Consider the following 15,884-nt stretch of genomic DNA (forward strand, 5'->3'; position numbering starts at 1 on the left):
ACAGAGAAACCCTGTCTCGAAAAACCAAAAAAAAAAAAAAGAAAAGAAAAGAAAAGAAAAGAAAAGAAAAGAAAAGAAAAGAAAAGAAAAAAGAAAGCCCTGATGTGAGAACTGAGGCTTCCTCAAGATGCAACAGGTCCAAGTCCCACATCTTAGAAGTGTGCCATGCCCTCACACATGCGTGGGGGATATGGGGGCTCCATAGGGCACCCTGGCAAGACTACTGGACAGTCCTTGAGAAGCATTATCTAGAAATTAAAGAAAAAGGAACTGTATTTCCAAACTAAGACTAAGGACATGGCAGGGAGTGAGGGCAGGCTGTCTCATGTGACTCCTTCCTTAGGCCTGCCTTTCCTGCAGATAGGAGATCAAGGGGACCGCAGGCTGGAAATGTTGCTATTCATATGAGTCTGGGTTTCCAGGGTCAGGAGCTCAGACCAGTTACTTCATTTTCCTGTTGCTTAATATAATTGTCACATGTGATTCTTTTGTTTTATTATTTTCAGTGCTAGGGATCAAATCCAAAGCTTCACTACTAAGTTCTACTTGCAGCTTACACATAGCTATTTAAAAGTCAAATAACTCTAAGATTTTAGTTCCTCAACCACAACAATAACATGTGTCATATAGGTAGCCACTAGCTCAGGCAATCTATGTTCCCAGCTTATTTTCCCTCCCAGAAGCTCTGGTGTCGAGGGCTAGGCCTGAGCCTTCCTCCCAGGATTCCGCATCTGAAGCAAGGACAAGAAAGGCAATCTGAGAAGCTTCACCACCCTGTGAAGGTCCATACCTAAGCAGCTCCATTCTAGACACACAGGAAAGAGGACCATGGCCTATGATGGTTGCCTTGGGCATGGGTGCTTAACCCTGTAGTAGAACTTGCTGATTGATACCCAGGGCCTCATACATTCTAGGCAAACATTCTACTAACAAACTATATTCCACAGCTTTCTTTTTACTTTTGGTTTTTTATGGTTTCTCTGTAGCTTTGGAACCTGTCCTGGAACTAGCTCTGTAGACCAGGCTGGCCTCCTACTCACAGAGATGCACCTGCCTCTGCCTCCTGAGTGCTGAGATTAAAGGCCCCCAAACTGCCCGGCTTACTTTTTACTATTTATTTTGAAATAGGGTATCATATCATAAAGTTGCCCAAGCTGGCCTTGAACTTGACATCTTTTGCCATAGCCTCCTAAGTAGCAGTTGGCAGACCTGTGCTGCGAGGTCTAGCTTGATAGTGTTCTTCCTACAAGCCCTGCTCCTTCAGCTGGTCTCCTTACACGTCAACAGAACAGTTCTCTCCAGTCCACAGCGTATGTAACCCACAAACAGACTGATACATAAGGACCTAACAGACTAGGTCTTTCCTTTTTCCCCAACTAACTGAGCATGGGTCTTTTTCCCTTGGAAGGACTAAAGGCCTTCCTTGGCATGAGAGAGGAGGTCCAGAACTGAGAGGCAAGGCCAGCGTACCCTGTCCAGGCGGCTCTCATCCATTGATTTCGAGTACTCCTTGAGCTTGTACTCTTCCCGCTCGATGTGTGCACTCTCGATGTCAGCTGACAGGTGGGGCATATTGGAGACCCAGGCGACCGTCCGCTCCGAAGCCGGCATTGTGGGGTTCAGCGTGGATGGAGTCTGGGAATGCTGAGACAAGCAAGGCAGGGTAGAGAGCAGGAAGGTGGGAAAGGGAGGGTGTGCTCAGAGGAAGAAGAGAGAAGTGCAACCCAGACCTGTACCCGCCTTTCCCTTCTCCCCTGAGCACTAATGAGGTGACTGATCCTGCCTTCCTTGGTCCTCCGCTGACCGTCTACACATCCTTAGTACCTGGACAGCTCACAGGACACTGCTGAGGCCCTCTTATGTTTGTGAGCTTTTTGTTTAGAGACACAATATCAGTACCTAGCCCTGGCTAGCCTCAGACTTGGCAATCATCTTGCCTCCTGACTGCTGAGAACACAGGCCAAATGCCACTTGTTTGTTTAAAGAACAAAGAAGGTGAGAATCGTAACACCCACTGTTCCACCCCATTTCATTCCCTCGCTCCTCTCCACCCACCCTACCTCACCCTTACCCTCACCTACCTGCTTCGTGATGGAGGGCTTGAGCCCCCCACCCCCTCCGCCACCGCTGCCCCCGCTGCCCCCAATGCTGCCCTCTTTGCTGAGGCTCTGTTGCCGTGGACGGGCAGGACCATAACTTGGCTCCGGGGACTGCAGTAGGTTCCCGCTGGATGGCCGGGGTTTCTGGGCAGCGCTCACTGTCAACTGCTGAGACTTGCCCCTCTGCAAGGGAGGCGGCTGGCCCCCACCACCCCCACCACTGCCCCCACCGCTCCCACCTCCGGGCCCTGAGGGAGCTGGCCTCTGGGGACCGATGGTGATCTGGGGAGGGGACAGCATGTGCTGAAGGTTGTCCTGAAGTGAGAGCTGCCGACGGGTGAAGTCAGTACCAGAGGGTCCAAACTCATCACTGTAGCTGTGGCTGTGAAGGATGGAGGCAGCAGGGGGCTTAGGGACCCCTGAAGAGAGGTCCTCGCTCTTGCTATAGCCATGGAATGGGGCAAAGGTGTCTCCTGGGGGCTCTCCACCTCGATGGTGGTGATGGTGGTGGTGGTGGTGATGTGAGGAAGGTGGACCATGACCACTGCCCCCTCCGTGGCCCCCTGGGGGCCCTGGCCCATCAGCAGCCATGTGGAAGAGAGGGTTCTGGAAGGAGAGGGGAATACGCAGTTGCTGGGCAGGGACACCGTCCGTGGTGACACCCATCTGGCTAAGGCGCATGCCGGCTGCTGTGATGGAAGAGCCACTCCCTTGGGAGAGGCGCCCGGCAGGTGCAGGCCGCAGCCCTAAGGCTGCTGTCAGTGAGGCCTGGCTTGAGTGCAGCAGGTCCCCAACAGCTGCCAGGTTGGAAACACTACTACTGTTAAGACGGCCCCCAGGCCCATCACCCTGAAGGTCCAGCATGGATACGCTCTTGTTGACACTCAGCATCTTCTGCTCTGGCTCTGTGATGTCCGAGCTGCTTGTGCAATATGCTGGGGATGACCGGGCCAGTGGTGGCCGGCTCACATAGAACAGGTCTTTACCCCCACCGGGTGGGGGTGGTGGTGGCTTTTCCTTGGTTGGGGAGGGGAGGCGAGCCATGTCCATAGAGCTGTTGGAAGGGAAGGCACACACAGGCAGAAGTGAGGCTGGGACTACGGGTGCCCGAGCCTGTGGTCTGGTGAGAAGTGGGACCCACAGGGAAGGTGAGCGCTGGTGGTAGCAGCCCTAAAGAGGCAGGCAGGGAGGATGGGAGGGGAAGCTGGAGAAGGGAAAGGACAGGCCTAGGAAGGGGGTTAAGGCCTGGAAAAGGAGGTGGGGCAGCAAGAGAGGAATGAGGGTTGGTCTGGGCAGGCATGGAGGAGATGAGGTGCACTGAGGAGGAGAGGAGCAGAGGCGGGCAAAGCCCAGTGCAGCAGGACAGGAGGGTGGGGAGGACAGAGCCCTCACCTGTTGAGGCCTCGAGCCATGAAGGACTGAAGGTCGATGGAGCTGGAGAGAGATGCAAAGGGGCGAGCAGACAGGAGAAGAAGAGAGGTGGAGATGATGGGAGGGATGGCGGGACGGGTGTGGTGTCACAGATGGAGACACGGATGAGGAATAGCAGAGCAGTCACAAGATGAAGGACAGTAGCTGAGGCCCAGCCCCGCCCCCATCAAACTGAATGCCAGGCTCCGGGGCCCACTCAGCTCCAGCTGCTGCTTCTCTGAATGCTGGGTCATGGGGAGTTCTCTGGGGCAGGGGTTGTTAGGTCACGTAGAGACACCTGAGTATTTTGGTACCACATGGCTGAACTGCAGCCTACAGGAGCATGGGCTGGCAGAGGGACAAAGCAAGTCAGCTGCAGCAGAGTCTCTTTGGCTTCAGCTAAGCCTGGAGCAGAGGAGCCTCAGTATTTCTGGCTCTGGGCTCGGTATACATTTCTCCCTCTCTAGCTCTAAAGAGTTCTCAGCCTCCCACTGCCTATACCCTCACCACTGTCCCTAAGAACCTGCAGTTTCCCTTTTGAAGTCTAGAGAGATGCATCTAGTGCCCAACAAGAAGCATCCAGGAGTAATCAGGCTCCCAGAGCACAGCAGTGGGGGAGCAGGGTGCTCACCTATTGAGGTCCCGCATCATGTAGCCCTGCATCTCGGCTGATGGCCCTCGCAGCACCACGGGCTGAGGCCGAGTCCGTTCACTCTGGCGGCTCGGCTGCCTTTGGATGTTAGGGTTCCTCAGGGCTGTGCTGATGTCATTGAGGAGCCGGGGCAGTGGGCCCAGCTTCAGGAGGGCTTCCTGGAAGGACAAGGCTGTCACCTGATGAGTAAATGTCCAGTTCTAAAAGGGGCTCAGAGGGCACAGGCAGAGGCTGTGTGGAGTGTGCTGGAGATGGTGGTGGTGGCGTTTCGGGAACAGCTCTGTGCAGAGAGGGAAGCACCTGGGGGCAGGACAGAGGAGACAGCCACTAACCTTGCTGAGTTGGGGCAGCACCTCCCAGAGCAGGGCATGAAGTGTGGAGAGCTCGCGGCCCAAGTCTATGTAGCCCTCAAAACTGCTGCTGTTGGTCAGTGTGTCCAGGTTGGATATCTCGTACAAGAACTGCTGCATGGAGCCCCATTCCAGTTCCAAAAACTCGTTCATGAAGCCTAGGAAGTCCTCCTTTGAGGTAAACCTGCTCAGAGGCATAGATGCTCTGGTGACTCAGGAGACCCTTCCAGAAGCACAGCTCTTCCCCACCCTTCCTCAAGTTTCCCTCACTTGGAAAAGTTGGCCAGGTTCTGGATGACCTTGGCGATGAGGGTGAGGGTTCGTGAGGTCTGCTCATCTGGGTACTCCTGCATAAGCCCAAACAGACTGGGCGACATGATGGCTGGGCAGAGGAAGCGCAGGAAGAGCGAGGCGCTGATCAGCCTGTCGGCAATGTCCTCCCGGCCCCGCTCTGCACAACGCAACCGCCAAGATGCAAACACCTCCTTCAGCTCCCTCGGGAACACGCTGGGGGGAAGGGGTGGGGAGACAGAGAGAGAGAGAGAGAAAGAGAGACCGGGACTGAGCCCCAGAGACCCTCAGCTTCCAGGGAACATGCTGAGGGGTGGTAGGAGGCGAGGGTGTGGAGACAGATGAGAGAGACCGGGAGGGAGGGACTGCAGGAGAGAGACAGGAGGCTGCTGAAGAAGAGGGCCATGGTAGAGGGCACAGATTCTGGAGAGAGAAATGGAGAGGGAGAGAGGGTGAGGAGAGAGACACATGGGAGAGAGACGGAGGGGTGTGTGAGAGAGACAAGGAGAGGAGGAGAAGAAAAACAGACACCGGGGAAGAGACAGAGATGGGAGAGAGATGGAGGGTCACTTGAGGTACAGGGAGCTCGGACCCCCCAACTCTTCTGGATTCCAGGGAAATGGGGATGGATGTGCCCCAGGCATGATCCCCAGTCCCTGGAATGGCTCGGCTCATTCTTCCCCGCCTCCCGGTGCCACTTCAATGTCCCACTGACACCTTAAACTTGACTAGTGTAAAACAGAGCTCACTATCGCCCCCACACTGCCAGCTGGCTCCTTTTGACTTCCCTGGTTCTGTCAAGAAGGCTGTGGGTCTCCAAAGCACTAGTCCCATGACCTCTTAAGTCATCCTGACTCCCTACACAACCCTCAGACGACAACTGCTGATCCTTTCTGTAGAGGACCCTGAGCGGTCTCTTTCTCGGCCTTCTGACTCCCTCCTGACCCATGAACCACAGCACCAATGGTCTGGTCTTCTTTCTTTCCCTTCCCATATGCTCACTTGACTCATGGGCCAGTCTCAATCATGCTACTTCTTGGTACCAACAGACACTCCAGAACATTCGGATGACTGTGACTCCTGAACCTAAGGCTTTGCAGATTCTCACTCTTCCCCGAGCACACCGCTATAGCCATGGCTCCTCTAAGCCTGTTCCAGTTACCAGACATCTCCTGGAAGGCTCCCACACCTTCTCATATCCTGTGTGTTATTTCACAGCCTTGGGAAATGCCATTAGCCTACTGTGTGCAGACGCCAGTCCCTGTCCCCTGTCCTGGACACTTTGCGTGTGTGATTTTGTCACAGCTGTGCCTTCTCTGACTGGATGCTGCACAAGGGACCCTCCCTGAACACACACACCATAATGGTTCTGTGGCCTTTTGGACAGCTCCTGTCCCTACTTATTTTGGCTGGAGGCCCTCTGAAGTCAGGGACCACGCCTTGTTCACCTCTCTGCTCTACAACACCCCAGAATGCTTTGCCCGTACTGATGCTCAGTCCTCTGAGGGTGGACAGATGGATGAACAGATGAACACACAACTGCCCAACCCTGGCCCCCCAGCCCAGAGTTCCCAGTCTCACCAATGGGAGTTGACCACCTTGCACAGGGCCAACTCACAGCACATCCGCAGGTTGGCCTGGTGCTCTGCCAGACTGGATGCCGTGCACTTGATGGGGTCCACTTCACAGTTTTCCTCAGACTCGTACAGGGCACGGATGAACTCCCCTGGGAAAAGGGGTACGACAGGGAGCGGTCACACTTTCCAAGGGCAGGGACAGGGGGTTCCCTGGGTTGGAGGAATGGCAGAATCAGACGGTTGGATGCTGGGGTCCTGGGACCCTGAGGAAGGGTGTATATGGGGTCTGGGGTGGCCAGGTTTAGGAGTGATGGGGTGGGCATGAGGAGGTTTAGGAACAAGGCCTGAAGGTGGGCCATACCAATGGCATCCTTGAGGTATTTCTGACCAATCAGTCTCATATACTCTTCTATGGCTTTAGTGGCGAGCGTGTTCTCGCGGAATATGAGGTGTTCCCGTTCCATGAACCGGTCTACCTCTGACATGGCCATGTCTGAAAGGAAGTCCTGGGGCCAGGAAAACCCCAAAGTCAGCCTCTACAGAGCCCAGCCTCCTGGGTCTGCTCTCCCTTCACCACCCTCGGACCAGCACCCATTCTCACATCATCTTTCCCTGGGGGCAGAGTACTCACCTTGGCCTTGCCTGTACTCTGCAGTATGTGAACCAGTGCACTGGCAACCTCCTCCTTGCCCTTGACATTCAGGGCAGGCTCCAGGACTGCACACAACATCCGGTAGTGGTTGGTCACATACTCTGCAAACTCCTTGTACAGCTCCATGGGCAGGATGCTCATTGTCTGGTAGCGGGCTTTCAGCCTTACAGCAGGGCAGCCTCCTTTCCCCTTGCCCCCCGAGCCACCCCCTGACCCCCCTCCTCCTCCCGAGCCCATACCCCCAGAGCCCCCACTGCCTGTTGGCAAGGTCACAGGGTACCACTGCTCTGTAAAGTGGCGCCCAGCCAGGGTAGCCACCGGTACAGTCACCAGGCCAACATAGCCCGCCTTGTCTTTCTTTCGTTTTTTGTCTGAGTCACGGTATAGATGCAGCCGCAGGGCCCGGACAGCCGGCAGGTTGTTAAACTCAAAATGCTCGCCCCAGAAGACAGTGTCTCCTGAAGCTGAGCGGGGCTTGGAGGTGGTGCGTGCATACAGCATGTCGTCCAGGCACAGCTCACAGTAATACCGCTTCTTGGGGGGCAGCTCTCGAGCTTCTATGATCCATAGCTTCAACACGTTATCTACCCGGCGGCTGTTGTCCTGGCATGCGGAAGTGGTTAGGGCAAACAGAATGGAAAAGTCAGGCACAGCAGGAGAGACAGCGAGCAAGCGAGCATGTAGGATTGAGGTAGAAGCTGCGAGGCAAGCACACCGGGCCTGAGTAGTGCCCACCAGCCAGTACTCTATTTTGCCTTGTTTCTGGTTTCTGAGATAGCCTCACTAGGTGGCCCTGGCTGGTCTCTCTAGAAACTGAGTGTGACCCGAGGTGGACATAGGGTCCTGGCAGATGTAATATAATTAAGATGAGGGCATATTTGATTAATGTGATCTCTTAATCCAGTGACTGACTTTATCACATGAAGAGGGTCATTCAGAGACACCCAGAAGGAAGCTGGCCATGCAGAGATGGAAGGACTGAACTTAACAGTCTCCAGAATGGACACGGCCCTGCTTATGCCTGGACTTTAGACCTCCTGAACCGTGAGAGGATAGTTTCAGCTGACTCAGTTCATGGTAGCTTTTTACAGCAGCCCTGGAAGCTATCAGAGAAGGGTAGTCACACACACCAGGATTAATGTGGAGAAATGTTTGAGTCGCAAGCCAGAAGCACTGAGGGCCAGTGAGATGGCTTACTTGTAAAGGTTCTGGCTGCCGAGCCCAATCACCCACAACATAGTGGAAGGAGAGACCCACTTTCAGAAAGTTGTACTCTGGCACATGTACATGTGCACTGTGGCACCACACACACACACACCCTATATAAATAAATTCAGCTTTTATTTCATTTATTTGTTTTTTTGTTTTTGTTTTTGTTTTTTAATAGAACCTCTCTCCATAGCTCTGGCTGTCCCAGACTGGCTAGACTCACAGAGATCGACCTGCATCTGTGCTGGGATTAATGGTGTGGGCTACCACAACCAGCAACTTTTTTTTTTTTTTTTAGTAAAGAAAACCTAAAGCTGGGAATGAGAAGTTCTGCAGAAGCATCAGATATTGCAAAACAGAATAACAGTTGCATATGCACAGGAGCAGTGAGACTGGACCAAGCTCCTGGTCAGGGTCATGTGACACCGCCATGAATGGAAAGCAGTGTGGCTCAGATTGTGGGATTCCTTAATAAAGGTGCTGGGAAACAAGAGGAGGACGGCAGGACTGTGAGCTGGCTACAAACTGTGGTCAGAGACCAGCCGACAGGAGGGCAGCTTTCCCTTGGGGAACAGAAGACTTGGCTGGAGCACAGATGCACAGGAACCTTGAGGTCACCTAGGCCAACCACATTGCACAGACTTTATAGAGAGAATCGGCATTCAGAGAGCACTGTCAGTGGTGCTGGGTAAGCAAGCACCTGTTAGGTGTGAGCGAGGCCTTCTATCTGCAGGGAAACCAGATTGGAGAACTCAAAGAGCCCTGTCGGTCCTCTAGGTCTATGGCTTTCATTGTAGAGAAGCAGAGTGTGGTGTAAGGTAGCAGTAAGGAAGAAAGGGAGCCAAAGGGAGGGTTCAGAATAAGGAGAATCACCCCTGGCTGTCCAGGTCTCTTAGACCTCTGTTCTCCTCCTTCTAAGTCCCTGTCCTTTAGCCTACTAGGCCCCGCCCCCCAGCCTCCTCTTTCCCCTTCCTCTCCAGTACCTTGTTGGGTTTTACTGCCCGCTGTAGATTCTCGATCCATTTGTCCCTTTCGGCTGCAGACCGACAGGCAAAGCACTTTGTTCCAGACGATGTTGTTACCTGGAGAGGAGTATGGATTTGAGACGGGGTTTCAAAGAGAGGCAATGACCACCGTGTGTTCTTTCCTAGTTCCAGGTTTGTTTCCGGGATATCCCCATGTGTGGCACTTCGTCATGGCCCCTTTGCCCCAGCCTCCACCATCCCTGCCCTCCACCCTTCTCGGTCAACAAGAGCCGCTACCTCAAAGCAGAACTCCTGGCCCAGGATGGAGCTGTGCACCGGCTTGATGATGGAGTCTTCATCTAAGTTGAGCTCCAAGGCCTCAGCAGCACTGCTAGGACTCAGCAAGGACTCATGGGAGTGGGACTCCTTAAAGCTTTGCATCAGCCGGGCCCTGGTAGGCGGGAGGTTCAGAGAAAGGTCTCTCCTCACACTCAGACTCTGCCTCACCAGAGGTTCTGGAAGGCAGCCTTGGAAAGAAGGCCTCAATCCTTCACACACAGACTCACAGAAGGAAGACCAGACTCCCTGGGGAAGGACATGGGAGGTACAGCAAAAACCAAAGCCCTTCAAGAGACTTCTCTACTTCAACTCATACTTAAGGAGTTGGGATACCTAGAAATCGCTCAAAACTGCTGGGACAGACCTTTAATCACAGCACTCCCGAGACAGAGGCAGGTAGATTCCTGCTAATTTTGAGGCCAGCCTGGACTACCTAGCAAGTGCCGGCTAGCCAGGGCTACATAGTGAGATCTTGTTTTTTAAAAGAAGAAACAAAGTCAGGCATAGTAGCGTGCAACACCTTTAACCCCAGCACTCAGGAGGCAGAGGCAGGTGGGTCTCTGTGAGTTCTAAGCCAGTTTGGTGTACAGAGCGAGTTCTAGGGCATCAGGGCTACACAGAAAAACAGTGTCTCAAAAACAAAACACAAACAAAATTTAAAAAGCCAGGTGGTTGGTGGTGGTGCACGCCTTTAATTCCAGCACTTGGGAGACAGAGGGAGATGTATCTCTGAGTTTGAGGACAGCCAGGGCTACATAGAGAAACCTTGTCCAGAAAAAAAAACAAAAAGGGAAAAACAGACCAAAAAAAAAAAAAAAAAGGACAGGACAGAACAAACAAACAGGAAAAAAAAATGTCCTGGACATGTCTACATGACTCCAGAAATCAGAATCTCAATATATAAAGAAAAGAAGCACGGAGAAAATGCAGTATTGTCTGGATTGGACTTGGCACACAGCTAGTGCCTAATAAACATTTCATGATTCAAACTATGAATGAAGTAAGAGAACAGTTTTAGCACAACCCGGGGAAGAGAAAAGCACAAGAGAATGCTGTGGGCAGAATGGAGCAGAATAAAGGTCAGAGACGGGAGAGCACATTTGGGAAGAGGAGGCAGACAGCAGCAGTGGAGCAAAAGCAGGTGCAGTGAGGCTGAGGAGAGACAGCACTGTGCAGAGGACAGAGACCAGGCTGGCAGTGCACACAGCACTGCAGGGGAGCACAGAGAAATGGGACCGAGGGACTGGAATGAGGGGAGCCGGGATAGCAAGTGCTGTGGAATGGATAGGGGACAAAGAGTAGGGAGCATGGGGAAACAGGAGGGAGAGCTCGGGTGTGGGAGCCTCCATGGAGTTATTTATAGCAGCCCCGTCATCACAGGCTCTGGCTGCCGTCAGCACCACGCTCCCCCGGCCCCCCGCCCCCGCGGCCAGGAATACCATGCCCTCACCCCCTGCCAGCCCCAAATCCAGCACTGGTTACTTGGAAGTGGGGGCAGGGAAAGGTGTGACTCACCTGATCCCAACCTTCCTACCCACCTAATCCCTGGGCCAGCCAGACACAAGGGAAAAGAAGGACAGACTCTCTCCAGGGAGTAACTGGACTAAGGGGAAGCCCAGAGAAGGACAAAGGCAAGCAGCCAGGTCTCCTTCCTCGTCCCTCGATTAACTCCAGCCTTTGCCCCCATTCTGTTACCTGCATATCAGACCAACTCCCTTCCGGTTGTTCTGTTGCTTTCCTCCAACGACTACTGGGGTCTCTGAGCCCTAGCCCTCACCCAGCAGCAACACCAGTACCCCTCACCCATTTCCAACTGCTGCCCTTAATTTCTGTCCTTTCCTGCCTTGGGCAGGAGCCCACCCTTCCTTCCACTCTACGATGCCTCCTTAGCTTCACCTTCACCTCCTTCCCTGCCTCTGCAGGTCCTCCCCATCACCTCCTCTTTCCTGCTACCTACAGCTTAGTCCAGCTCCTCTCTGATGCCTCAGCACCCCAACCAAATGAGCCCCCGCAACCTCTGTACTCAGGGAATCCCCCAGCCCACTCAACACCATTATACCGCATCCATCTCATTCCAGGCCCTGTACCTACCGGTCATGGTCAGCACTTCGGAAGCGAGGCAGGATCTGGCGAAAGCTGCTGGTCCGGTCAAGTTTGGGTTGTGACTTTGTACGTTTGATAGAGCTTTTTAGCCTCCGGCTCAGGAAGCCTTGCTGGGGAGCAAATGGGAATAGGGGTGACTGGGGCAGTACAGAGTCTCTCTAGAACCCCTCAGCTGGCAGAGAATCTCTGGAAGAACATGGAGCGGGAAGGGGATAGAAGCCCTGACACCAGTTTGTCTTCTGGCTCCCACGGATGCTGTGTGATGTGAGCAAACACAAACACATACTAGCTTGGAAAAGGTGGGAGGGCTGGCCTAAGAAGTAGGGGGCAGAGCCAAGAAGGGGTAAACCAAAGAGGTGGGGATATACATGCACACTCTTCCCTGGTCCTTTGTCAGAATCCTGGGACTCCAGCTGGGGCTGGAAAGGATGGGGCCCAGCTGGGCCACATCTGGCAGGCACTTCCATTCACTCACCGAGGGCCGGAAGGGCGCTGCGGGGGCGGCCTCCATGCTGTACTGCTTCCCCCCTGGGACACTCTTCCTCCTCGAGCGACCCAAGTGGTATTCTAGAGAGGAGGAAAGGGCCCGAAGGAAGTTGGGGGAAGGGGACAGGGGACTCTAAGTCCCGATATCCATCCTGGGTCAGTACATTCACCACCTCCCTCAGTCCCTCAGCTTCGGCCTCACCTACCCCCCGGAAAGCAGCAAGAAGAGCAGCGGCGGCGGAGAGGCTGGCGGTGGGAAGGAGGGGGCAAGGAACCTGAGCCGGAGCCCCCTGATGGGGTCGGGGTGGGAGGCCTTAAGCCCATGTCTGGGGCTGACAGTCAGCAGAGGGGCATAGTCAGGAGGAGGGTCAGTAAAACCTCCGTAATGAAGAATACCCACGATCCAGGTAGGCTCGGTGCCCCGGCTCCCACCCGAGAGAAAGAAGGGGCTTGCTTGCGGGGGAGATGGGTTAAAGGTCATTGCCCATGGATAGGCTTTCCTCTTTTCTCAGCTGGGCACATCCTCCACCTGCCCCCCACCTCCCCAAGCCCCTGTCTATCTGGAGGTCCAGGGCTGCCTCCCATGACCCCCTCCCAGGACTAGAGGGGGGTCTCAGAAGAGACCTGTGCTGCGAAGGGGGGAACAGAAAATCCTAGGAAGGGGCAGATGGAAGCAGGGGCGAAGGAGCCGGTTCCACGTGCACTGCAGTGCTAGTGAAGGGTTGAAAAGGAGAAGGCAAGGGAGTGGGGAGGATGGGCAGTGGGGTTCTGGGGACTCCCCAGTAAAGGCTGGTGAGGAGGAGGAGGGGAGGCGAATGCGGACGAAGCTCAGCCTGCCAAGAGTCTAGTGGAAGGGAGCTGAAGGTTTGCTGCTAGGGAATTTGGAGGGGACAGGGGCTGAAGGAGAATGAAAGTGGGGGGATGCCAGGCTCCGGCTCCAGCTCCAGAATGGCTGCCCAGGCCTGGGCTCCCCCCCTCAGCCCCACAGTCACCACTGCAGCCAATGGGGGGGCCGGTGCTGCATCAGGGGCGGGGCCACCATCTCCATGGCAACAAGAAGCTACAGGCTGGGGGGGGGGGTGGCGACCGGAAGAACTGCCTGTTAACCCACTAGATTCCAGAATAGAACAGTGAAAGCCACACTACATTTCCGTGCCTGCTTCAAGACTGCATTTTCCTCAGAGCCAGTCTGTCCCTGCTCCTTTCATAGGCAAACTCAGGTCTGCACACACAGGTCTGGATCCCGAGACAAGAGAACCCGCTCAGTCCCCCAGGAACATGTGTAGAGCACAAAAACACACACTAAACAGAGGTAATACGTGTATATCGCAGCTGCAGTATGAGAAATAAGAGGGAACTCTGTGCTTGGGAGACATACAGACAGCCTGGAGCATGGGGGCACTAGGGACCCACATTGAGACCCCTGGCCCACACACCCCACATGCTTAGACATATGCGAGCACTGTACAGGGGTATACATACTTGAACTGCTGATGTGGGCGATACACCACATAAAGGGACATATAACCTATAACAATTCATGCTCCACAGGAAGGGCATGCCAGTGTGAGCCCAGGGACGTCCATGGTCATCCCTGCACCATGTACACACGTGAGCTCAGTTAGATAAAGGAAGCTGCAAGCCCCTGGAGCACAAACAGTAAGAACTCACACTAAGGACATCCAGTCACTGTCTTTGGACAGCCCCATCCCCCTGCTTCCTTCTAGCTCTCCCAGGACTCTACACCAGCATCTGTGATGGCTAACAGAAAAACAGAGCAATCAAAACAAGAAATGAGGACCAAATGTGTTAAGTGACCTTCTGTCACACAGTAAGCAGTGCGCCCCAGGGCCCAGCCTGTCTCCCACCTAATCCAATCCTCTGCATCTCTCAGGTATGGCTGCCTTACTCTCATTCCAGGGAGCCCAGCTCAGCCATTCTTTTCACGCACAAGCATCTCTAATAAAAGCAGAAAAGCCTTAAGTTTAAGTCCACTGAAATTCTCTTTTAGAGGTAAATACATTCACAGAGAGGGAAAGAATCTGCTAATTGCTTTGCTTAGTTCCTGGAAGCAACACATATAATGCTAAGAACTCAAAAACAAGTCACAGGAGCATGGAGGTCAGACACATGTGCTCACAAGGACTCTGACACAAGGAAGAGAAAAGCAGAAGCACAGAGGCAAGGGGGCTGAGTGACAGAAACACGGGATACTCTGTCATTAGTGTGCCTGCAGTGACATGTACACACACAGCACACAGCCATGTACACATACAAACCTGAAAAGCACACATTGCCACGCTGGGTCTCCATGTCCCATCCCTGCACGATATATACACTCATGCACACACATAACAGCCACCTACACAGGCCCGTAACACAGGCATTGTGCATACACCCACACAGTACACACCCTGTATACACACACAATTGCAAGCAAGCAAGCAAGCGCACACACTCACACACAGAGCACGGGCTTGGACTCCGCCTCTCCAGTGTGTCTAATCTTGCTATCACCCACAAACATCTCTCCTGCCCTCCAACCCCCAGATCCCTACCCTTCCCTGTAGCGTTTCTTCTCCATACCCAGCTGACAATTCTGGATGGGAGCCAGGGAGAAAGGTAGCCAGAGAAAGATGAGGAGCAGGGTTAGAGAGGGAATAAACTGGGGGGAGGGCATGCTCTGCAGAGTCTGTGGTGACAGGCCTCACTGGGCACCAGCTTCTATGGCTGGATGGCCTCCTGCAATGGGACCAAGCCTGATCCTCCAGACCTGCACCAGCCTAGACTCTCCACCCTGGCAGACTGCTTCCCAGAAGACCTGGATCCTCATCTGCCTCCCCACTTCCCTATATTAAGCCTGGTCTCTTTTCTCTCTTCTAAGTCCAGCTCGGCTCTCTTACATTTCCATTTCTTCCTGGCTCTTCGCTCTCCTCTTTTTGACTCTCTCATCCTTACTTTCTCTCTTCACCCCACTCCTTCCCTTCAGGCTTTCCTGCCCCCATCTGGGAGCAGGCAGAGGCTCACCCTGCCTATCCCTAAGGTGTCTCATGCAGTCAGACTACAGGGAACCACTCACATACTTTGTCCCCAGCACTGGCACACCACCCACATCCAGACACGCCCTGAACACCCATGCGAGGACTGACACAGATACTCAGGCCAGAGCTGGAACACACATGCAAAGATACACACCTGCCACCAGGGACACTGAAAATTCTGCTCATTCGACTAGCCACACATTCCTACACACTTCAGCCAGGGACATGCACGCTCAGGGTCAGAGGTGACATGAGTCAGTATGTCCACAAACTGCCCCCAAAAACAGTGGCTAGTCCCTCAGGCCCTCTTGCTCTTCACTGTCAGAGGCAGGGCAAGACAGGACATACCTGCACAGTGCTGGCTACACATGTGTGCAAGAGGAACTGGGCCCCATGTGCACATGGCACCGACACACGGAAACACCAGCACGGTCACGATCACACACGCAAACACCAGGGCTGCCCCTCCAGCAGGGCTCCAAGACCCCCCCTCACACCAGTCACCCCCACGCGTGCTCAACACCCTGCCCCCACGAATTTGCCAAGACCCTCCCCTCCCGACCTCTGCTGCCCCCCTCCAGTTACCATAACTCCCCCCACTCGGAAGATGCAGCGAGAACATGCGGAGGGAGCAGCTGCTGCCGCCGCCGCCGCCGCCACCGCGGCCTCCCCAGCCCCCTCCCGTGCCCACGCACACGCGCGCCCCCGCC

At 54.3% G+C, this 15,884-nt stretch overlaps 1 protein-coding gene across 7 annotated transcripts in view; it reads right to left on the reverse strand.

Moving 5' to 3' along the window:
* Syngap1 (synaptic Ras GTPase activating protein 1) overlaps positions 1-15,884 on the reverse strand; it is a 30,732-nt gene that overhangs the window by 7,740 nt on the left and 7,108 nt on the right. For 4 of the 7 annotated variants that reach the window (XR_001229229.2, XM_005360394.3, XM_026785617.1 and 1 more), the window contains exons 4-16: positions 12,123-12,214; positions 11,636-11,757; positions 9,503-9,656; positions 9,224-9,322; positions 7,011-7,634; positions 6,741-6,885; positions 6,384-6,528; positions 4,782-5,018; positions 4,494-4,695; positions 4,141-4,319; positions 3,492-3,533; positions 2,082-3,153; positions 1,471-1,644 (exon numbers count right to left, since the gene is read on the reverse strand). Coding sequence is in view for 5 of the 7 variants with exons in the window: in XM_005360394.3 (XP_005360451.1) it covers positions 1,471-1,644; positions 2,082-3,153; positions 3,492-3,533; positions 4,141-4,319; positions 4,494-4,695; positions 4,782-5,018; positions 6,384-6,528; positions 6,741-6,885; positions 7,011-7,634; positions 9,224-9,322; positions 9,503-9,656; positions 11,636-11,757; positions 12,123-12,214 (3,287 nt within the window). In the remaining 2 variants the exon portion in view is untranslated. Of the gene's footprint in view, positions 1-1,470; positions 1,645-2,081; positions 3,154-3,491; positions 3,534-4,140; positions 4,320-4,493; positions 4,696-4,781; positions 5,019-6,383; positions 6,529-6,740; positions 6,886-7,010; positions 7,635-9,223; positions 9,323-9,502; positions 9,657-11,635; positions 11,758-12,122; positions 12,215-12,339; positions 14,551-15,884 lie in introns of those variants that run through there. The other 3 variants (XR_003378113.1, XM_026785619.1, XM_026785620.1) reach the window with 2 other exon arrangements.

The sequence above is a fragment of the Microtus ochrogaster genome, linkage group LG2, assembly GCF_000317375.1.
Source record: "Microtus ochrogaster isolate Prairie Vole_2 linkage group LG2, MicOch1.0, whole genome shotgun sequence".
NCBI lineage: Eukaryota > Metazoa > Chordata > Mammalia > Rodentia > Cricetidae > Microtus > Microtus ochrogaster.